Source organism: Elephas maximus, chromosome 4 (genome assembly GCF_024166365.1).
Source record: "Elephas maximus indicus isolate mEleMax1 chromosome 4, mEleMax1 primary haplotype, whole genome shotgun sequence".
Taxonomy (NCBI): Eukaryota; Metazoa; Chordata; class Mammalia; order Proboscidea; family Elephantidae; genus Elephas; species Elephas maximus.
In genome coordinates this window covers 80,467,604-80,492,093 of record NC_064822.1, presented here as the reverse complement: position 1 = coordinate 80,492,093, position 24,490 = coordinate 80,467,604, and the positions used below count along the sequence as shown (strand labels likewise).

At 38.0% G+C, this 24,490-nt stretch overlaps 1 protein-coding gene across 10 annotated transcripts in view; it reads left to right on the top strand.

The window, feature by feature from the left end:
• Window positions 1-24,490, top strand: part of ABCC9 (ATP binding cassette subfamily C member 9) — a 151,182-nt gene that overhangs the window by 59,145 nt on the left and 67,547 nt on the right. For 9 of the 10 annotated variants that reach the window (XM_049882615.1, XM_049882614.1, XM_049882616.1 and 6 more), the window contains 6 exons: window positions 2,187-2,294; window positions 7,003-7,075; window positions 9,352-9,457; window positions 17,065-17,103; window positions 18,904-19,005; window positions 24,118-24,202. In XM_049882615.1, the coding sequence (XP_049738572.1) occupies window positions 2,187-2,294; window positions 7,003-7,075; window positions 9,352-9,457; window positions 17,065-17,103; window positions 18,904-19,005; window positions 24,118-24,202 (513 nt within the window). The remainder of the gene's footprint in view (window positions 1-2,186; window positions 2,295-7,002; window positions 7,076-9,351; window positions 9,458-17,064; window positions 17,104-18,903; window positions 19,006-24,117; window positions 24,203-24,490) is intronic. The other variant, XM_049882613.1, reaches the window with a different exon arrangement.

Genomic DNA, 24,490 nt, shown 5'->3' with positions numbered 1-24,490 from the left:
CGACTCAAATCTCTGTCAACACATCTCCTTCCCCCACCCTCTCCTTAGTTTTGTGAACAGTATGAAGTCATTCCTTTTGGACCTCTGGGGCAATACTACTATAGAGTTAAGGACTCTAGAAGAGAGTGAATTTTATGTGTAGGTCTAGACCTGTTTTGTGTGGAAACATACTTAGCTTAAAGGATAGTGGTTCTCTACAATTTCTCATGCAGGGAACTTCCAGGATCAACTGTAAGAATTGGGGGCAGAGGGGAGCGGGGGAACAAAAATAAAATTTTATGAATTTTTTTATACTTAAAATACATTAAATGTTTTTTATGTGACAGAAACATTGCTAGTACTATACTTTCAGTCTTCTCAGTGGCTTTTAACCTGTGTGTTTATTTGCATGTAGCCTGTTGTTGTTAGGTGCCGTCGAGTCAGTTCTGACTCATAGCAACCCTATGCACAATGGAAGGAAACACTGCCCAGTCCTGTGCCATCCTCAAATCGTTATGCTTGAGTCCATTGTTGCAGCCACTGTGTCAGTCCATCTCGTTGAGGGTTTTCCTTTTTTTTTCGCCTACCCTCAGCTTTACTAAGCACGATGTCCTTCTCTAGGGACTGATCCCTCCTGATAACATGTCCAGAGTGTGTCAGATGTACTTTCACTATCCTTGCTTCTAAGGAGCATTCTGGCTGTACTTCTTCCAAGACAGATTTGTTTGTTCTTTTGGCAGTCCATGGTGTATTTAATATTCTTCCCAATGCCACAACTCAAAGGCATCAATTCTTCATCCCTATTAATTGTCGAGCTTTTGCATGCATATGAGGTGATTGAAAACACCATGGCATGGGCCAGGCACACCTTAGTCTTCAGAGCAACATCTTTGCTTTTTAACACTTTAAAGACATCTTTTGCAGAAGATTTGCCCAATGCAATGTGTCTTTTGATTTACTGACTGCTGCTTCCATGGGCATTGATTGTAGATCCAAGTAAAATGAAATCCTCGACAACTTCAATATTGTCAAGATGTTGCTTACTGATCCAGTTGGGAGGATTTTTGTTTTCTTTATGTCGAGGCATGTAGCCTAGCAATGTACTATTGATAATTTGATGTCCTGTATATATACCAAATAATTAAATTGGAAGAGCAGTATCTTGTTTGGCTCTAAATTACTGATTATTTGAGCACATTTCTAATTCTAAATGTAGAATTCAATGGATTTTTCAAAAAGGTTGAACCTGAAATTCCAAGAAAAAGAAAAAAAAAGTTTCACAATTCTGGAATCCTTTGCAATTTAGCCTTTATAATCTCTTTGAGGTCTTTAACTAAGACATAATTACATAGGTTGAAATGCTTGCTCACTAGGTTCCTGGAACAAATTTTGAGCTTATAAAAATTTCAAATTAGAGGTTTACAGAGGAGAATTTTCTAGTTTTTCTTTAGCCACTTTATTTATCCGCAATTGAAATCAAAATGAGTAAATGGACATATTTCTAGTTATGACCTAACTTAAGCTCACTTTAAATAGGTGAAGACCATCAAACCTCAGCTGGGATCCTCTCTAGAATGGATGGTTTAGTCCTTTGACTAGGAACAACTTATTACATTTGAGGTAGACTAGATTATGGATCTCCTTATAAAACAATATACATCTTTGGCCAAAAAATTCCTAGATCTGTATACTTTTTCTCACACCCCAATGTGTATCTCTGTCTTGTTTATAGGACTTAATCAGATTCAAAATCCTCATGATTCAGAGGTTATCAGTAATGTACTATTAGAATATTTACAAGCCCAACAGTCTCACAGGTGGATTCTATTTTGACTTGCATTCATCCGATTGCCTTTCTACAGGATACACAGTTATTTTAAATATCTGATTATATTCAGCCTTATCCCTGGAGACAATATCCAAAACCTATTTTGGAGCTTAGTCGTTAACTTTCATTGTCTGTGAATGTCACAATTCATATTTTCATTTTTATTAAGAAGCTTGTAAATTGGGTTAAATTATAGCTTAGCATTTTTCGTTATTATTTGATTTTTTGGAGAAGCCATTGAAATAAATAAAATATTACTTGCACTTTATTTCTTTTCTTGGAATTCAAGTAGAGAAGTAGCAATGTAAGTTAGTGTTCAGTAAAACCTCTGTTTGTTCACACAATCTTCAACTTGTGTTCTTTTCCACTTGGAATGCAGCAGCCAAAAACTATAAACAGGAAGCAGCCTGGAAGATATCACCTGGACAGCTATGAACAATCAACACGACGTCTACGTCCTTTAGAGACAGAGGATATTGCAATAAAGGTTATTTTATTTCATGAATTCTTTTTTTTTTTAATTGTGCTTTAAGTGAAAGTTTACAATTCAAGTCAGTTTCTCATACAAAAACTTACACAGACATTGTTATGTGACCCTATTTGCTCTCCCTATAATGTGACGGTGCACTTTTCGTCTCCACCCTGTATTTCCTGTGTCCATTCAACCAGCTCCTGTCCCCCTCTGCATTCTCATCTCATCTCCAGACAGGAACTGTCCACTTAGCCTCATGTGTCTACTTAAGCTAAGAAGCACACTTCTCACCAGTATCATTTTATGTCTTATAGTCCAGTCTAAGTTGTGTCTGAAGAGTTGGCTTCAGGAATGATTTTAGTTTTGGGCTAACAGAGCGCCTGGAGGCAATGTCCTCTGGGGTCCCTCCAGTCTCAGTCTGGCTATTAAGTCTGGTCTTTTTACTAGAATTTGAGTTCTGCGTCCCACTTTATTCCTGATCCATCAAGGATTCTCTGTTGTGTTTCCTGTCAGGGTAGTCATTGGTGATAGCCGGGCACCATCTAGTTCTTCCAGTTTCAAGCTGATGGAGTCTCTGGTTTATGTGTGCCCTTTCTGTCTCTAGGGCTCATATTTTCCTTGTGTCTTTGGTGTTCTTCATTCTTCCTTGCTCCAGGTGGGTTGGGGCCAATTGATGCATCTTACATGGCTGCTTGCTAGCTTTTAAGACCCCAGATATCACTCACCAAAGTGAGATGCAGAACATTTTCTTAATAAACTTTGTAATGCCAATTGGCCTAGATGTCTCCTGAAACCATGGTCCCCAGACCCCCACCCCTTCTACTCTGTCCCTCGAAGTGTTTGGTTGTATTCAGGCAACTTCTTAACTTTTGGTTTAGTCCAGTTGTGCTGACTTCCCTGTATTGTGTGTTGTCCTTACCTTCACCTAAAATAATTCTTGCCTACTTTTTTATCTAGTTAGTAAATACCCCTCTCCCTCCCTTTCCACCCTTGTAACCATCAAAGAATGTTTTCTTCTGTGTTTAAACCTTTTCTTGAGTTCTTACAGTAGTGGTCTCATACAATATTTGTCCTTTTGCGACTGACTAATATCACTTAGCGTAATGCCTTCCAGATTCCCCCTTGTTATGAAATGTTTCACAGGTTCATCATTGTTCTTTATCATTGCTTAGTATTCCATTGTGTGAATATACCATAATTTATTTATCCGTTCATCTGTTGATGGGCACCTAGGTTGTTTCCATCTTTTTGCTATTGTAAACAGTGCTGCAGTGAACATGGGTGTGCATGTATCTATCCATATGGGGGCTCTTATTTCTCTAGGATATATTCCAAGGAGTGGGATTGCTGGCTTGTATGGTAGTTCTATTTCTAGCTTTTTAAGGAAGCACTGAATTGATTTCCAAAGAGTTTGCACCATTTTACATTCCCACCAGCAGTGTCTAAGTGTTCCAGTCTCTCTACAACATCTCCAACATTTATTATTTTCTGTTTTTTGGACTATTCCTAGCCTTGTTAAGGTGAGATGGTATCTCACTGTAGTTTTATTTGCATTTCTCTTAAAATGGCTAATGATCGTGAGCATTTCCTCATCTATCTATTAGCCACCCGAATGTCTTCTTTGGTGATGTGCCTGTTCATATCCTTTGCCCATTTTTTAGTTGGGTTATTTGTCTTTTTGCTGTTGAGGTTTTGCAGTATCTTGTAGATTTTAGGGATTAGACACTGACCAGATCTGTTGTAGCCAAAAATTTTTTCTCAGTCTGTAGGTTGTCTTTTTACTCTTTTGGTGAAGTCTTTGGATGAGCATAAGTGTTTGATTTCTAGGAGTTCCCAGTTACCTAGCTTTTCTTCTGGTGTTTGTGCATAGTTAATAAGTATTTCATGAATTCTTACAAGAATAGAAACACTTGTTACTATCTTATAGTGAAGTTCTGCAAAAGTGTTCTAAATCATGCCTCAAAATCATTCTACAATGATCCTTAATCCTAATAACATAAAAAAAAAAAATTTCTGGTAAGTTTATAATTCTCAGTTCTTCCCCATCTCCCAACCAGGTTTCGCTCCAGCATTTTGATAGCTGGAGAAGGCTTTTCTTCTGAATCTGTGTTAGAAGCTAGTACCCAGCATATTTCCTCTGGTACTCTTATGTTTATCTACCAAGTACATTGATTTATAGAGGACACAATACTGTAAATCCAATTCTGAAGGGAATAAATTAGATAGTAATGTCTTCAACCAGGAAAGGCTTAGACTAGGGTTGCATACATTTAGCCAACTTCCTAATACTCCGTTTGACCTAATTTCAAGCTCAGCCTTTTGTACCTCCTCAGGTGTCTGTTCTTAGGTGGAATAGGCAACCACAGGAACATAGGTTGGGGGTTGATGGTTGGAATAAGACACAGGGAAACGCCAGTGCTGTGCAGGGACTGGGACAGATGCCAGCAGCAGTCAAGGGCCTCTAGATGCTAGAGTCATCAGAGTCTTGGAAACGAGCCCTTCTAGAAAATTAGCTGTATTGGCTACTCCAGGCTATACAACTAACTCTGTGCTTCCCAGCCCAATTAGATCAAAGAAGACTCGGTGGGGTGGGTAGTAGAGCCAAGAGCTGTGTTTAATTCTTCTCTCACCTCAATACCTGGCACAGTGCTTTAAAACACGTTATCAGTCACTGACAACAGACTTCTAGCCCTCCAGCTTTTTCAGGTGCTCACCCTACTGTCACTATTTTTGAAACTTCCAATAACTTGAGCTCCCTTCCTTTTCTCCCAGTTCATGAATACCTTTCTGTAGCAATCCAACCTGGTGCCATCTCCACATGCTAACCAGGCTGTCAAGTGCTATGGAGAAAATGACACAATAGTAGAAGTTGGCATAGCCACAGATGTATATCTCCAACCTCATCTGACCCTAGCTGACCCTCAGTACTTCTTGGCAATCCTCTTGCTTGCCTCTCATCAGCATTATTTTCCATAACCTGCTATGGAACTACTATTCAATTGTCACCATCTTTCCACCTCCTCCTATCTCTCCTGTAACTTCCTCCTTCCTCAGACAATCTTAGCTCCCAGTTCACTGAAAACACAGAGGTTGTCATGTGGGAGTTCTCTCAATTCCATATCAGCCCTCTCCCAAACTTATCTGCATTTGCACCTCTTTTTGGCTCCTTGTCTACTGTCTCAGAGGAGACAGCCTCTGAGGCTGTATAATTTCTTTGAGAGTCATTTAGCCACAGTTTCTTAAATCGCTGCCCTAGCCAGCTCTATTCAGCATTTCCCACAATATAGTTTTCTGACCCTAGGCCTTTTCTTTATCCAGAAATGCCTTTATTGAAATTCAATATATTTTTAAAAGCCAGCTAAAAGATCTCTTTCTAGGAGTTTTTTTTTTTTTTGACTCATCCCAATATAAATGACTTCCTTTCTGAACTGCAAAAAAAAAAAAAAAAAAGAATTTTTTCTTTTTTTTTTTAATTATATTAATATCTGCCCGTCTCCTCTGCTTGCTACTTAGTCCTTGCTGTCTTGTATTGAACTAATTTTTGTCTGTTGACTTAACAGTTTGCAGTCTCCTAGGGAGCAGGGAGAGTCTATTATATGGTCTGTGTAGTCTACACTGTTCCTAACACATTGCCTTATGCAGAGTGGATGCTCAGGAAATATTTGTAAAGCCACTGATGAGCCTGCCCTTCCGTCACCCTCCTTTCATGGCAAATTTCATGCATATGCTGTGCAATACACTTTCTAAGTTAGAGAAAACCTACATGGAAAAACACAGCCTAGCCTTTTCAAGCAGAGTTTTTTGCTAAGTTGTTAATTTTATTAAGAACTTTTTACAGCTGTATTTTGTCAGAAGTTAGACATCACCAATCTATGCTACAAAATTCCTAAACAATAATATTCTCAGAAATTTCGTTATTATGGTTTTGACATAAAATCTTAATTTATGATCAAGATGTGTATCTTTAGTTTCTCCCTGAATTTTTAGGCAGCCTCCCTTCACTAATCTCTCTCTGCCCCTACTACCCTGCTCTTGGGCTCTGTCATACCTCCTTTCATTTCCCATTTATAACTGTCAAAACTGTTGAGTCCACTTGAAGATTGTTAAAACAAATAGATGGCTTTGGATAAATATGGGATCTTGTGATCTTTGCTGATTGCTGAGGTTTATACCACCAAGCAGTGTTGCCTCATTTCTGTGCTTTGCTTTCCTCTTTACTAGTTTCTTTAAGCCTAGTGAAAAGAGATAAATTCACATGGCTCATGAAACTCATTCATTAGAGAATTGTCTCCTAAGCTAACCAACTCATCCTGTTGGCATAATTGGTAGTTATTTCTGTCCTATATTTGCATCATCAGAAGGACCCCCAGAATACAGAGCAATGAGAAGATAATCAGTGTAGAGGTTACACTGGGAAATATTTGGCATGATTGTTTTTAAAAAAATGCATACATGGAAATGATCCAATAATCCCAAATTTTCAGAGAAAATTCCTATAATTTTTAGCATTTCTTTTTACTGTCACTAATTCAAAGTTCCTTCTTTTATTCCCAGTCTTTGTTTTTCATCTATTCCAATAAATACTTACAACTCTAAACTGGAATTTGATCATTGTGTTGAAAGTCTTTCAGTGCTTTCAAATTTTAAAATTTTGTTGGAATTATTCTTTAATATCACATTTATACATAATTTTATAATTTAATTTCTGTTTCCTATTCTCCAGGTCACAAATGGATACTTCTCTTGGGGCAGTGGTTTAGCTACATTATCCAATATAGATATCCGAATTCCAACAGGTAGGAGTATTTTATTATTCATTTTTGTAATTGTTAATTATCATGACTGTGGTTTGCAAGATAATTGAGCATAAAAAAATGAAAGTTTTTTTAAGGACATAAAAGTTATTTATAGGTACTTATTTATGCATGGAGCACTGTTGGCGCGGTGGTTAAGAGCTTGGCTGCTAACCAGAAGGTCAGTAGTTTGAATTCACCACTGCTCCTTGGAAACCTTATGGGGCAGTTCTACTCTGTCCTATGGGGTTGCTGTGAATCAGAATCGACTCAGTGACAACAGGTTTTTTTGTTTCTTTTTTTTAATTTATTTATGCACAGCCATCACTCATCTGTCAGTGAAGGCTTGCCTGTTGCCATGATGCTAAGTAGGTTTCTTGGAGCTTCCAGACTGAGACGTACTAGGAAGAAAGACCTGGTGATCTACTTTACAAAATCAGCCAGTGAAAACCTTATGGATCACAAATGCCTGATCTGCAGCCAATCCTGGGGATGACACAGGACTGGACACTGTTTCCTTTCTTTGTACATGGGGTTGCCCTGAGGCCGGGGGCCGATTTGATGGCGTCTCACAACAACGTTTATTTAACAACAACAACGTTTATACCACGGAGCTCGTGATCCACTGTATCACTCTGATGTTTTTGTTGTTAGTTGCCGTCGAGTCAGCTCTGACTCGTGGTGACTGCATGTACAACAGAACAAAACAGGTCCTGTGCCATCTCATGATCTTTGGTATGTTTGAGTTCAGTCAGTATGATAATTGTGGGAAGTTATAAGGCATGTCTCTCATTACAGAGTTTGCACCTTTGGAAAAGTTATTTACTGTTCATTTACTGATTCGTGCCATATAAACGATAAGGTAGTTGATTTCCAATTTTGTTAGAAGATTTGAAGAAGAGTATGTGAGAAAATGATTTTCTGTCATGAGAAAGACTGATGAAGTTTTCAAGATATGTAAGGCTTAAATACCCAATAGTTTTTTTATGTAAAATACCTTCATAATTGAATAAAAATGTTTTTTGGTCTGGCCTGATGGTCAGTAGCTTAGGATTTTTCTATTATACATACAAATCAAAGTGAGAAATTGAAGATGACATCTTAGTAACTTAAGCAACATCACTTTCATCCCAATTATCTGATTTAGTCAAAATGACCTTTTGCCCTGAATGGACTGTAATAGTAAAGGTAAAGCTAATTTAGATGGGCTAGACAATTATTTCATTGTCCTCTTTACTAATGTCAGCTCTTCTCATAGTATTAAAAATAATAAATAAAAGCCTATATATGTTTAAAATTTTTTTTTATTGTACTTTAAGTGAAGATTTACAGAGCAAACCAGTTTCCCATTAAACAATTAATACACATATTGTTTCCTGACGTTGGGTGCCAACCCTACAACATGTCAAGACTCTCCCCTTCTTGACCTCAGGCTCCCCATTACCAGCTTTCCCATCCCCTCCTGCCTTCTTGTCCTTGCCCCTGAGCTGGCGTGCCCCTTTAGTCTCATTTTGTTTTATGGGCCAGTCTAATCTTTGGCTGAAGGGTGAACCTCAGGAGTGACTTCATTACTGAGCTATAAGGATGTCTGAGGGGTGGCATACTCTTGGGGTTTCTCCAGTGTCTGTCAGACCAGTAAGTCTGGTATTTTGTGTGTGTGTGTGTGTGTGTGAGTTAGAATTTTTTTTCTACATTTTTCTCCAGTTCTGTCAGGGGCCCTCTATTGTGATCCCTGTTAGAGCAGTCAGTGGTGGTAGCTGGGCACCATCTGGTTTTGCCACTCAGACTGGTGGAGGCTGTGGTACTTGTGATCCATTAGTCCTTTGTATTAACCTTTCCTTTGTGTCTTTGGTTTTTTTCATTCTCTCTTGCTCTAGACAAGGTGAGACCAGTGGAGTATCTTAGATGGCTGCTCACAAACTTTTAAGATGCTACTCACCAAAGTAGAATGTAGAACATTTTCTTTATAAACTATGTTATGCCAATTGAGCTAGATGTTCCCTGAGACCATGGTCCCCACAGCCCTCAGTACCATAATTTGGTCCCTCAGGGAGTTCCGATGTATCTATGGAGCTTCCATGACCTTGCAAGGTCTGTATGTTTTAATTCTTCTAAAAGACTTATATACTGGGGAAAGAGCTGCTAAGAATACCTTAGTGCTAAAAACCAAAACTGGCCATTGATTGTGAAACATTAACCTTTTCTCAATGTGTATTGATTTTATTTTACTAAGAGAATTCCATCTTATCCTGTTATTGGCCTTTGTTTTGTTTTTCTAGGTCAGTTAACCATGATTGTGGGCCAAGTTGGATGTGGGAAGTCCTCTCTTCTCCTTGCCATCCTTGGTGAAATGCAGACGCTGGAAGGAAAAGTTCACTGGAGCAAGTATGTGTATTTTTTAAATTGTTTCCTGTCATTTTGTCATACATCTGCTGGTCCTCCATGGGAAGATGTTAGAGCAATAGATTCCCATGGCGTGAGTCTGAGAACCTGTCAGAAATACCCAAAAACCCAGTGCGGTCGAGTCGATTCCGACTCATAGCAACCCTATAGGACAGAGTAGAACTGCCCTAAAGAGTTTCCAAGGAGCGTCTGGCGGATTCGAGCTGCCGACCCTTCGGTTAGCAGCTGTAGCACTTAACCACTACGCCACCAGGGTTTCTGTCAAAAATAAACACAGCTTTTAAATTATTTGTTTTTAATTAGTGGAAACCTTAAATGTCATAAATTTAAAAATTGCAAACAATCACTGTAGAAATTTATAATAGTACAAAACTAGAATGTTGCTGAGAAAAAAGTAATTTGGAATTGTAAAAATAAAGTTCAATGGGTATAGTGCTCAAAAGAAATAACTTAAAAATTCATTCTGTAATAAAATCGGCTATGGCAAACTTGGATTATTTATCAATCCTAAATACAAACAGACTTAATGATTCAATGTCCAGAGAAAAAAATGTCAAATAACTTTTTCCAAAATCTTTATAAGGGGCTGAGAAATCAGCCGTTTCTCTCCACACCTAACTTATATGAGATACTAGAAGTACTTAGTTATAGATATGCATAGTTCAGATTAGCGTGTTGTGCAATTCCAAAGACATGGGCAAGACGGTATCTAGCATGGTGCTTCTTCTAGATTTTTAAATGGTTAGTTTGGGATCTTCAAAGTGCATTGTCGTAATAAAGTGGTTCAGAACCACAATATTATATAATTGTGTAATAAAGAATAAATCATATTTGTTTAGCTTGGCCTGTCTTTTGAACTTCCCATAAGCAGTTTATGAAGAAATTGACTATAGTTTATCCAAGAAATTAAACTGTAGATCAGTGGTTTTAAACCAGGCATGCTTTTGACCCCCAGACATTTGGAAATGTCTGTAGACGGTTTTGGTTGTCACAATTGGGAGGTGGGCTTCTGTTGATCAAGTTGGTAGAGGTCAGAGACACTGCTGAATATCCTACAGTACACAAGACAACCCCACATAACAAAAAACTATCTAACCCCAAATGTCAGTAGTGCTGAGGTTGGGAAATCCTGCTATAAAGACCTACAGATATTCTTTAAAGTCATTTTTTTTTAATTTTTGTTGTGCTCTAAGTGAAAGTTTACAAATCAAGTCAGTCAAAAATTTATATACACCTTGCTATATACTCCTAGTTGCTCTCCCTCTAATGAAACAGCACACTCCTTCCCTCCACACTCTATTTTCGTGTCCATTGAGCCAGCTTCTGACCCCCTGTGCTCTCTCATCTCCTCTCCAGACAGGAGCTACCCACATAGTCTCATGTGTCTTCTTGATCCAAGAAGCTCACTCTTCACCACTACTTTTTCTGTCCCATAGTCCAGTCCAATCCCTGTCTGAAGAGTTGGCTTTGAGAATGGTTCCTGTCTTGGGCTAACAGAAGGTCTGGGGACCATGACCTCCGGGGTCCTTCTAGTCTCAGTCAGACCATTAAGTCTGGCCTTTTTACGAGAATTCGAGGTCTGCATCCCATGGCTCTTCTGCTCCCTCAGGGGTTCTCTGTTGTGTTCCCTGTCAGGGCAGTCATCAGTTGTAGCCTGGCACCATCTAGTTCTTCTGGTCTCAGGCTGATGTAGTGTCTGGTTTATGAGGCCCTTTCTGTCTCTTGGGCTCATAATTACCTTGTGTTTTTGGTGTTCTTCATTCTCCTTTGCTCCAGGTGGATTGAGACCAATTGATGCATCTTAGATGGCCACTTGCTAGTGTTTAAGATCCCAGACGCCACTCTCCAAAATGGGATGCATAATGTTTTCTTAATAGATTTTATTATGCCAATTGACCTAGATGTCCCCTGAAACCATGGTTCCCCAAACCCCTGCCCCTGCTACGCTGGCCTTTGAAGTGTTCAGTTTATTCAGGAAACATCTTTGCTTTTGGTTTAGTTCAGTTGTGCTGACCTTTCCTGTATTGTGTGTTGTCTTTCCCTTCACCTAAAATAGTTCTTATCTACTATTAATTAGTGAAAACCCCTCTCCCTACCTCCCTCCCACTCTTGTAACCATCAAAGAATAGTTTCTTCTCTGTTTTAGCTATTTCTCCAGTTCTTCAGCATAATGCCTTCCAGATTCCTCCATGTTATGAAATGTTTCACAGATTCATCATTGTTCTTTATCATTGCTTAGTATTCCATTGTGTGAATATACCATAATTTATTTATCCATTCATCAGTTGATGGGCACCTTGGTTGCTTCCATCTTTTTCGCTATTGTAAACAGTGCTGCAGTGAACATGGGTGGGCACAGACCAGTTTGTGTAAAGGCTCTTATTTCTCTAGGATATATTCCAAGGAGTGGGATTGCTGGATCGTATGGTAGTTCTATTTCTAGTTTTTTAAGCAAGCACCAAATTGATTTCCAAAGTGGTTGTACCATTTCACATTCCCACCAGCAGTGTCTAAGTGTTCCAGTCTCTCTACAACCCCTCCAACATTTATTATTTTGTGATTTTTGGATTAATGTCAGCTTTGTTGGAGTGAGATGGAATCTCATTGTAGTTTCGATTTGCGTTTCTCTAATGGCCAACGATTGTGAACATTTCCTCATGTATCTGTTAGCTACCTGAATGTCTTCTTTAGCGAAGTGTCTGTTCATATCCTTTGCCCATTTTTTAATTGGGTTATTTGTCTTTTTGTAGCTAAGTTTTTGCAGTATCTTGTAGATTTTAGAACTCAGACGCTGATCAGAAATGTCATAGCTAAAAGCTTCTTCCCAGTCTGTAGGTAATCTTTTTACTCTTTGGGTGAAGTCTTTGAATGAGCATAGGTGTTTGATTTTTAGAAGCTCCCAGTTACCTAGTTTCTCTTCTGCATTGTTAGTAATGTTTTGTATACTGTTTATGCCATGTACTAGGGCTCCTAGTGTTGTCTCTATTTTTTCCTTCCATGATCTTTAAAGTCATTTTTTACCTACCATCGTTAGTTCCATTGTAGCTTAGTCTGGTGTTTACACATGCAGACATCTCTCAAGAATGAGTAAAGACTATTTATGGACACTTGTAGAATAGATTCTATTTTAAACTCCACTTAGGAGAAGGAAATGTTTCCATGTGAAATTTGACCTCGAAACAGTAGAACTGTAAATCCTATTTTCAGTGTCATTGGCCAAAGAAGGAGACTGAGAATTGTTGTGTGTACACTTTATCCCTGTAGCCATGAAATGTTTAGTGAATACCCAGCAGAGAGCTCAAGAAATACTTTCTACCAGCAGCTTGCTGCATGGCAGGTTCCTGGAAATCACTAAGTTCAGGCCCTAGGCACTGTTACTCTGCTACTGTCGCCTTCCATCTCGGGTGAATGTAGGTTTTGAGAAGTAGGCCCTACTGGATTAAATTATACTGCATGACTTGAACAGCCATAATTAAGTTATTTGGGTTTTGTCTTTATACTGCTTCACCATCATTAAAACAGGGAAATAATGAAAGATAGAGACAGAAAAGGCTTGAGATTTCATTTTAATGCTTCTAGAAAGCCCTACTAATTTGGCTTTCTCCAAAGTTATTTAAAATTCCAGGCCCTAGCTCCACTTGGTCCAGATTGACTCCCGATGTTACTATAAGAATCACTATCATTGTTTTCATGGATAAATAAATGATACAGTGATGATGAAAATATTTTACACAATCTAGTAATTTAGTTATTTGTATTCTTAAGCATTTGTACCAGTTATAGCCTATCTTACTACATAAAGCTTTTGAATTATTTTACTTTGAAAAACGGTAGAATAGTAAAAGTTGAAAAACGAGAGAAAGAAATCAAGAAGGAAAAGAACAAATTCAATAATAATATGAGAAACTGGTAGAGAGAAGTGCATGCACTAGACTACTAAACTATAAACTATGGTCCACTAATTCAGTTCTGGGATCCCTGGCGACAAAGTGGTTAAGAGCTCAGGCTGCTAACCAAAAGCTCAGCAGTTCAATTCCACCAGCCACTTCTTGGAAACCCTATGGGGTCGCTATTAGTTGGAATCAACTGGATGGCACACAACAACAATAATTCAGCTCTGAGTGTCATGGAAACTAGACAATGGAGAAACGTGAAATAAAAATTTAAAAACATATGTTTACTCAATAGAGGTTAAGATTTTTTTTTTTGCCAAGAAATGAAAAAAAAACTCTCATAGGTCCTAATTAAAAAAAAAAAAAGCTAATAAAATGGTGTATAATTGTTAATTTCCTCAGTATTCCTAAAATTTATTCAAAAGTAAGTTTCATTGTCAATTATTGTGAATCAAATTGAGAACATAATAAGAGAAGATTATTTAGTAAATGTTATTTGAGGGATTAGAGGGCACATGGGAGGGGTGAAGGATGTAGTATAGGTAAGATCAAAACCAAAAAAAAAAAAAAAACCAAACCCACTGCTATCAAGTCAATTCCAACTCATAGCGACCCTATAGGACAGAGTAGAACTGCCCCATAGAGTTTCCAAGGAGCACCTGGTGGATTTGAACCGCCGACCTCTTGGTTAGCAGCCATAACTCTTAACCACTACGCCACCAAGGTTTCCAAGATCAAAACAAAAAAGCAGCGTGGCCTGAATATTTAGATCTTCAACATCTAGTTTGATCCAGAAATGAAATAAACTAAATTTGGAGAAAGGAGTAGATTGCAGATCCCTAGGGCCATCTTCTGTGTTTAGTATTGTAGTTTGGACTATAGCTTTTTTTTTTTTTCATTTGTTTACTGAGCACCTCCTTTGTGCCAGATACTGATTTGGGTATGAAGGATTTAGAAATTAGCAAGAAAAACTAAGTTCCTGACCTCATAGACTTACATTCTAGAATGTGACATGCGTAAAATACATGTAACAAACAATAACAAAAAATAGATAATATTAGGCAACAAAACAAGGTGACATAGTAGGAGGTAGAAGATGGGAGACGCTTTAGAGTAGATTCAAAAAGATCTTTGAGGAAGTGACACAAGCCGAGACATGAATGATTCAATGGGGCCAGCCAAGCAAAGACTGGGAGCAGAGTGATTGGCAAGCACAAAATTCCTAAGGCAGGAATGAGCTCGTTGCTTTTGAGGATCAGAAAAGGGACCAGAATGGCTGGTGAATAATGATGGATGGAGGTAATCACATCAACAAAATACCTTCACAGCAACATCTCAACTAGTGTTTGACCAAACAACTGGACTCCATAGCCTAGCCAAGGTGACCCTTAAAATTAACCATCACAGTTGGTTTGGCATGGTAGTGTAGAAATTGACCAAAGTGACTGGATTCAGTATATATCAGAGCCAATAGGAGGAAGGTGTGAGAGAAGAATTAAGATGACTCTGAAGATCTATGAAGTCCCTGTAATCTAAAAATTATCCTTTTATGAACGTTTACCTTAACTGACAACAACTCCATCGCTGTGTTTCAAGAAGGGTTAAGATTTTCCTCAAAAAATGTGTGCTTTGGCTCTAACACATATGGACACACACACACACACACATAAACAAAACAATTAAGCCCTTGAGGAGTTGGATAAGCAAACACAAAATCTTAATTATAAGACTTACTTAACATTCCTCCCATGGTATCCTTAATATCTGATAAAACATGTTTTTGGATCAGAAATGTTCAGAGACTACTGACCTTCTTTTCAAGAATGATTTGTAATTATCCTTTTATTTCCAGAAAATGCTGTCGTGCCCAGTCCAATAAGAAAATGCATATAAAAGTTAATAAGGACAAAAAGCTAATTTAGAAATTGTTGATATTGATAGGTCGATGATACACAAATGCCAAAAGAAATCATTTATTTCAACATTTACTTGAATTATTTGATAATATTTTCAGCTCAAAACAATATTTTTTTTTTGCTTTTAAACCAAATATTATTGTTAGGTACCAAGTACCTTGCTATCATTTTTTCCACCATTGCATGAATTTTATTTTTTAATTTTAGACTAGCATGAAAAGAAAATTCAGTAAAGTGCTCTGACCTAATGCATTGAGAAATACTTACTTTGGGAGAGAGAGAAGGTACTGTCGCTCACGTAAGGCACACCTACATTGGAAGAATCTGGTACACAAAGGAAATGATAGATGTTTCCGTATGAATTGCTACCATGTTGTAGCCCCAGAAGAGAAAAGTGAGAGAGAGGAGGGGTAGGCTAAAAAAAAAAAAAATCCAAAATTTAGGGTTCCAGGGTTCTTACTCCTATGTTACCTCTACATAAATGGGGTGCTTTGTATTTGTTGAAAGGCAACAGTCTGCTTGACTGAAGTTGTCCTTCCCCAGTTATCATGAAAAACAATAACTTGTACCAGTTTCTTAGGAGCTAGAATAGTTTTTCCTGCCTTTAGTACCCATCTCAAGATGTTATTAACAATGTGCAGTTGTAAAAATTGTATCATTAGTAAGTTTACACGGAGTATCACTAGGTAATATAATTAGACAAGTTTCTCAGGAAAAAAAAAAAAGCATAAAACACCTTCCACAGTCAAACAGGAATTATTTTTGGAGTTCTATTACACATTAATTATGTTTGTGGTTATTGAATTTACATCTTTTAGAATAATGGAATTCAACTCAACATAAGTTATTAAAAATTTGATCAATAAAATGATTAGGTCTTCAGGTAATTTTCTCCATGATGTAGGTATAACTAAATTTAGATGGTCAAACCCTTTTACAGAAACCCACTGCCGTTGTGTCGATTCTGACTCACAGCCACCCAATAGGATGGAGTGGAACTGCCCAGTAGAGTTTCCAAGGCTGTAATCTTTACTGAAGCTGACTGCCACGTCTTTCTCCCACAGGGCGGCTGGTGGGCTCAAACTGCTAACTTTTTGGTTAGCAATCAAGTGCTTTACCACTGTGCCACCAGGCCTCCTTTCTTTTTATATAAATCAATTATGGATTATATAAATTAATTATGGGTTGATATGATTTATATATACTTCTTATATAAATCATATCAATCCATAATTAGTTAAACCCACATGTTGTGGTTTGACCTATTGTGCATGTCTGGATCTCTTACCAGCTCCTTCAGGGCCCAGCTGTGTTTTGTGCACCGTTCACATTTAGAGCCCAAGAAGTATTTCTTCCTCTTAGGGAGGCTAATTAGGAATTTAAATAGATTAAATTCAAACTCTAAAGGTAGGAGGTCCTTGAAGATATCTAACCCTAATAAAGACTTGGAAACTGTATCTAGAGAGATTAACCAAGTTTATGCAGCTAGTTAGAGCAGTGCTGGGACTGGAATCCAGGTCATTGTATGAACCACGATTTTGTGTGAAAGAGAACAGTTCTATCTTTTAGAAGCTTACTAAGTCATTGTTTACTAGCTGATGAAGACACAAAAGAAGACTTCACTTACCAGGTTTGTCTTCGAGATGAATATCAAAAACCGTTGGGAAAGCATAGTTGTTGAATACGTCCAATGTTTATTTTACCTCTTACCTTATATTTGCACATATTCATTCTATATTTATATTTCATAATTAATGAACATTGTTTGCCATACTTGCAGTGTAAATGAAACTGAACCTTCTTTTGAAGCAACCAGAAGGTATTATTTCTATTTTAACCTGAATTTAATAATAACTTTCTTCCTCAGACTTTACTTGATACTTAATCTCTTACGCCTAAGTCATATTGCCCATTCCGATGGTGTACAGTTACTTATTAAATTTTCTAGCATAATTCCAACAGCAGTGGTTCTCAACCTTTGCAGTCTGCTAAAAGAAATTAATTTGCCAAACAAAATGGCTCATTGTGTCAGTTGGTTTCCTCTCAATGAGTCACATGTCTCAACTTCGGCTAAAACTCAATTGTCCTTCGCAGACTGGTTTTGGGTTCTGTTTAAGAATTAATACATATATTGATTGTGGGTGAAACAGTGATGGGATCTTCCTTTAACGAAGAGATGGAGAATCAAGTGCTTCACCTATTTAAGACACACACACACACACACACACACTTAAAAGACAAGGGAAAAGGGGCAGCACATATGTCTGAGGTTGGGAGCCACTGTTGTACTGCACATCTGGTTATCTGAGAGATTACTAGCTTAACATACATTATCATGTCTTCTAAACTCCTAAGACATAATGTTCCAGGATGATAACAGCATTTCTAACTGTCTCTCTCTTAACCATATTCTCTTTCAACCTTAATTAGTACTTACAGATCATGAACTAACTGTGGAAATCTGACTTTTAAGCTGACCTGCCCCCACCCTGCCCCAATCCCATTGTCTTCTTTATCTTTGGCTTACATGCATTGTCTTAATTATTACAAACTAAAGTCTGATGTATAGACATATGGTAGATTTAAAGGCCAAGAAAGGGAGGAGGAGGGGGAATGGAGGTTCTCATGTTATTTTAAATAAACCATTTCAATATGCATTGACATATGTAGTTTTTAAATAGTTTATTTCAATATTAAAATGAACTCAAAATATTACTTTGAGATCACATGTGTGTATACAAATCTCGCATTGCCATGGAGTTGATTCCAACTCATAGCAGCCCTGTAGGACAGGGTAGAACTGCCTCATACGGCTTCCTGTGGAAACAGACTGTCACATCTTTCTCATGTGGAGTGCCTGGTGGGTTTCAACTGCTGACCTTTCAGTTAGCAACCGAGGGCTTAACCACTGCACCACCATATATATATATATATATGTACACACACACATATATATATAAAACCCGTTGCCATCTAGTCAATTCTGACTAACAGTGACCCTATAGGACAGAGTAGAACTATCCCATAGGGTTTCCAAGGAGCAACTGGTGGATTTGAACTGCCAACCTTTTGGTTAGCAGCTGAACTTGTATATGTGTGTATGTATATATATATACCTATTACCTTAAAATATGTTAATGTGATTAGGCCACAAGCACAGGCTATAATTAGAGTTTCAGTTCAAGTCTTTTTTTTTTGAAGTCTGCATATAAATGCGTAATTATGTAAAGTACTTGGAATAGAAAGTAAAATATCTGTGGCTAACGGTGAGAGTAAATTGCTATTGGTCTTGTAATTATTTTTAAAACTATAGTTATTTTAGAAAATGAAATTTAAATGAATAGTCTATATTTGAGAACACCCCTTGAGCATGGCAAAATCAAATCTCACACATTGTGTTACATTTCGATTAAGTTCTAATCCCTTTGCATTAGATGAAGCATCTAACCATTAATTACTAAGATTGGTGGTTGTTAAAATTTTCTATTTTAAAAGTTTTCCATTTCTCTGTTTGAGATATTTCATCTACTGTTATTTTCCATAGTTATAAGAAAATACACCTACATCACAGCACCCTTGCATAGTTCTGATTTTGTTTTTCTTCTTTCCTGTTTTCCAGTAGGAACAGATACTCTGTGGCTTATGCAGCTCAGAAGCCTTGGCTATTAAATGCTACAGTTGAAGAAAATATTACCTTTGGAAGTCCTTTCAACAAACAGAGGTGATTTTGAACGTATCAGAAAATTTAAAACTTAAGCAAGCAACTATTTCTGAAAACTTTACATCCAGGCCTTGCTTTTTTTCCTCATTTGCCCCACTTCCATTCTCATTGCCAAGGTCTTTTGAGTCAACTCTTTTAAAAAAAAGTCTCATAAGAAGGTTCAGCCCATCCTGTACGCTTATTAAGGACAATTCATATACCAAAATTGAACAGCAGAAAACCGAAGGGTGTGTGTGTGTTTGTAAGGAGAAGTGCTGAGATTATAGGTAGGCAAATGGAAGAGAAATCCAAGTAAGGAGCAGAAGGAAGGTTAACTGTAAAAAAAGAGGGGGAAGAATGTGGGATCTGAGGAATCCAGTTACTGGGAATAACCAGAATATTCCATCTATCAACTGTATTTTAAATATGACAGGAGCATAGAGAAGTATGTTCTTTTCTTTGAGCTGTGTTCACAAGGGTGGGACTTGAAAGCTAAGGAGAAGTAGGTAAGGGGAGAGGCACGAGGAGGGAGAAGGGAGGAAGGAAACAGACAGTGTGGGAGGAAGAGCCTAAATTAGGTGAGATTGTTGAAGGCCTGGGAACAAACCAGACAGAAGGGATTGCTGTGTATTAGCAGGGGGAGGTTAGATTGTAAAGGGACATTGAGACCAGGTAGTGGAGGCTTGAAAGTCAACTGGGTATAATTCAGTAGATTATGGGAGGAAGACTAAGTTTTAGAAAAGGGGAATAACAAGGTAAGTATGATGTTTCATTTGGAAGTTTAGTCTAACAGATGTGTATAGGATGGTTCTGAGTTGAAAACAAGAAGACATTTAGGAATTTGCTGGAACAATTATCCAGGCATGCAGTGTTTGTGGGTTGCACTTGGGGGTGAGAGTTGAAATAGAAAAAGAGATACTTGAGAAAATTCTAGAATAAGAGTGGACAAATAAGAGAAAGGAGAAAAAGAGAGAAGTAGCAATGATGGCTTGAGTATTCTAAGACTGGGTGACTGAGAATATGAAGCCATAGGCATTTTCCCTTCCTCCCACTCCTCCAGGCTCCATGTTTCCCTGTACTTCCAATTAATCTGATTTCCAGTCTCAGCCGTAAATACATTTCAGTACTGTCAATCCTCATTGTCTTCCATTTCTCTTCCCTTCAGCCTGCATGATAATATGCGCAGATGTTGTTGTTAGGTGCTGTCGAGTCTGTTCTGACTTATAGCAACCCTATGTCCAACAGAACGAAACAATGCCCGGTCCTGTGCCATCCTCACAATTGTTACACTTGAGTCCATTGTTGCAGCCACTGTGTCAGTCCATCTTGTTGAGGGTCTTCCTCTTTTTCACTGACCCTTTATTTTACCAAGTATGATATCCGTCTGCAGGGACTGGTCCCTCCTGATAACATGCCCAAAGTATGTGAGACAAAGTCTTGCCGTCTTCTAAGGAGCATTCTGGCTGTACTTCTTCCAATACAGACTTGTTTGTTCTTCTGGGAGTCCATAGTATATTCAGTGTTCTTCGCCAACACCGTAATGCAAAGGTACCGATTCTTCTTCCATCTTCTTTATTTATCATCCGGCTTTCGCATGCTTCTGAGGCAATTGAAAACACCACGGCTTGGGCCAGGTGCACCTTAGCCCTTAAAGTGACATCGTGTTTTTAACACTATAAAGAGATCTTTTGCAATAGATTTGCCCAGTGCAATGCATCATTTGATTTCTTGACTGCTGCTTCCATGGGTGTTGATTGTGGATCCAAGTAAAAGGGAATCCTTGACACTGTCAATCTTTTCTCCATTTATCGTGATGTTCCTTACCGATCCGGTTGTGCGGGTTTTTGTTTTCTTTGTGTTGAAATGTAGTCCATACTGAAGGCTGTGGTCTTTGATCTTCATTGGTAAGTGCTTCAAATTCTCTTCACTTTCAACAAGCAAAGTTGTGCTACCTGCATATCGCAAGCTGTTAGTCTTCCTTCAATCCTGGTGCCCCATTCTTTTTCATATAGTCCAGCTTCTTCACTTATTTGTTTGGCATACAGATTCAATAAGTTGGTGAAAGGATACAGCCCTGATACACACCTTTCCTGACTTTGAACCACGCAGTATTCCCTTGTTCTGTTCAAATAACTGCCTCTTGGTCTGTGTACAGCTTCCGCATTAGCACAATTAAGTGTTCTGAAAATCCCATTCTTCATAATGTTATCTGTAATTTGTTACGATCCACACAGTGGAATGCCTTTGCATAGTAATAAAACACAGGTAAACATGCTGTCTGGTATTCTCTGATTTCAGCCAAGATCCATCTGATATCAGCAATGATAGCCCTCATTGCACGTCTTCATCTGAATCCACCTTGAGTTTCTGGCAGTTCCCTGTCGATGTATTGCTGCAACCACTTTTGAATGATTTTTAGCAAAATTTTACTTGTGTGTGATATTATTCATATTGTTCAATAATTTCCAAATTCTGTTAAATCACCTTCTTTGAAAAGAGCACAAATGTGGATCTCTTACAGTCGATTGGCCAGGTAGCTGTCTTCTAAATTTCTTGGCATAGATGAGTGAGCACTTACAGTGCTGCATCTGTTTGTTGGACATCTCAATTGGTGTTTCATCAATTCCTGGAGCCTTGTTTTTCACCAATGCCTTCATCCAGCTTGGACTTCTTCCTTCAGTACTGTTAGTTCTTGATCATATGCTACCTCCTGAAATGGTTGAACATCAACCAATTCTTTTTGGTATAGTGACTCTCTGTATTTCTTCCATCTTATTTTGATTCTTCCTGCAACATTTTAATATTTTCCCTATAGAATCGTTCAATATTGCATCTTGAGGTTTGAATTTTCTCTTCAGTTCTTACAGCTTGAGAAATGCCGATAGTGTTCTTCCCTTTTGGTTTCCTAACTCTAGGCCTTTGCATGTTTCATTATAATATTTTACTTTATCTTCTTGAGCTGCCCTTTGAAATCTTCTGTTCAGCTCCTTTACTACATCATTTCTTCCTTTTGCTTTAGCTACTTTGTGTTCAAGAGCAAATTTCAGAGTCTCTTCTGACATGCATTTTGGTCTTTTCTTTCTTTCCTGTCTTTTAATGACCTCTTGCTTTCTTCATGTATGATGTCCTTGATGTCATTCCACAACTCGTCTGGTCTTCAGTCATTAGTGTTTAAGGAGTCAAATCTATTCTTGAGATGGTCTCTAAATTCAGGTGGAATATACTCAAGGTCATATTTTGGCTTTTGTGGACTTATTCTAAATTTCTTCAGTTACAACTTGAACTTGCATATGAGCAGTTGATGGCCTGTTCCACAGTCAACCCCTGGCCTTGTTCTGACTGATGGTATTGAGCTTTTCTATCGTCTCTTTCCACAGATATAATTAATTTGATTCCTGTGTATTCTATCTGTTGAGGTCGATGTATATATTAAAAAAAAAAAAACCCGATGCTGTCGAGTCGATTCCGACTCATAGTGACCCTATAGGACAGAGTAGAACTGCCCCATAGAGTTTCCAAGGAGCGCCTGGTGGATTTGAACTGCCGACCCTTTGGTTAGTAGTCGTAGCACTTAACCACTATGCCACCAGGGGTTCCTCAATGTATACAGTTGCTGTTTATGTTGTTGAAAAAAGGTATGTGCGATGAAAAACTTCTTGGTCTTGCAAAATTCTATCATGTGATTTCAGCATCATTTCTGTCACCAAGGCCATATTTTCCAACTACTGTTCCTTCTTTGGATCCCTTGTGTGGTGCACTGGTTAAGAGCTTGACTGCTTGGCAGCTCAAATCCATCAGCTGCTCCTTGGAAACCTTATGGATAGTTATACTCTGTCCCTTAGGGTCTCTATAGGGTTGCTATGAGTCAGAATTGACTTGACAGCAATGGGTTTGGCTTTTTTTTTTTTTGGAGGGATTCCTTCTGTGTTTCCAACTTTTGCATTCCAAGTACATCTTGATTGCATGGTTGATCAATGACAGACTGCAGAAGTTGGTCACAATCTTCAATTTCTTCATCCTTGGTATTAGTGGTTGCTGTGCAAATTTGAATAATAGTCATATTAACTGGTCTTCCTTGTAGGGGTATGGATATTATCCTATCACTGGCAGCGTTGTACTTCAGGATAGATCTTGAAATGTTCTTTTTGATGATGAATGCAATGCCATTCCTCTTCATTTTGTCATTCCTGGTATAGTAGGCCACATGACTGTCTGATTCAAAATGGCCATTTCGGCTCAGTAATGCCTAGGATAGTGATCTTCATGTGTTCTATTTCATTTTTGATGATTTCCAATTTTCCTAGATTCATACTTTGTACATTTGACTTTCCGATTATTAATGAATGTTTGCAGCTGTTTCTTCTCATTTTGAGTGGTGCCATATCAGCAACTGAAGGTCCCAAAAGCTTGACTCCATCCAAGTCATTCAGGTCAACTCTACATTGAGGAAACAGCTTTTCACCAGTCGTATTTTGAGTGCCTTCCAACCTCAGGGGCTTATCTTCCAGCACTATATCTGACAGTGTTACACTGCTGTTCATAAGGTTTTCACTGGCTTATTTTTTTCAGAAGTAAATTGCCAGGTCCTTCTTCTTTTTTTTTTTTTTTCTTCCTAGTCTGGCTTAGTCTGGAAGCTCAGATAGACACACACAATTACTCTTTAGCCATAGTAAGCTCCCCGTTGTCCCTCATATATACCATGAACTTTTTCATCTTCATGAAGTTCCTTAAGCTTCCTTTTTCTCATTTTCTTCCTGGTAAATTACCACACAACTTTTCAGAAACACCTTAAACATTGCCTCCTCTATAAAGACATTTCTGACTTCTTAGAGTTGTCAGCCATTCCTCTGTATTTTAGAAGTACTTTTTACCTATCTCTACTATAATGCCTAATAAGGTACATTTTTATTATATATGTTCCTGTATCAGTCTTTGGCACCATTTACTAGCTTTCTTTAGAGTGGAAACTAATGTGTATTTATTTTTGCATCTGCAAACTTAGTGTAGAAGCTATTTTATACTAAGTTGTTTAATTAATGTTCTAGTTCAGCTTCCAAGGTATTGCACCCTGGACTTGGTTGATGGGCACTATATTAATAGTGATCTAAAAATTCAACATAATTTCTCACAAAGGTACAAAGCTGTCACAGATGCCTGTTCTCTTCAGCCAGATATTGACTTACTACCATTTGGAGACCAAACTGAAATTGGAGAGAGGGTGAGTTTTGTATAATTTAAATAATGAACAAAAATCTAGAAAAGTCTGATTCTTTTTCATTTCTAATGGGGCATATGACATCTGAGAGCTTGAGAGTATGTTACCTTAGGGACAAGCCCCAGAAATGGGAGGGCAGGAGCCCTTTGATACCATTTTCCCTTAAGCATTTGTGGAGTAACCATGATGTACTTAACATTGTGCTAGCCAGTCTAGAGTTCCCAAGTAAATAAAATATAGTACCTGGCTTTGACCAAATGTATTTTTGCTCATTTGGAACTTACATAAAAT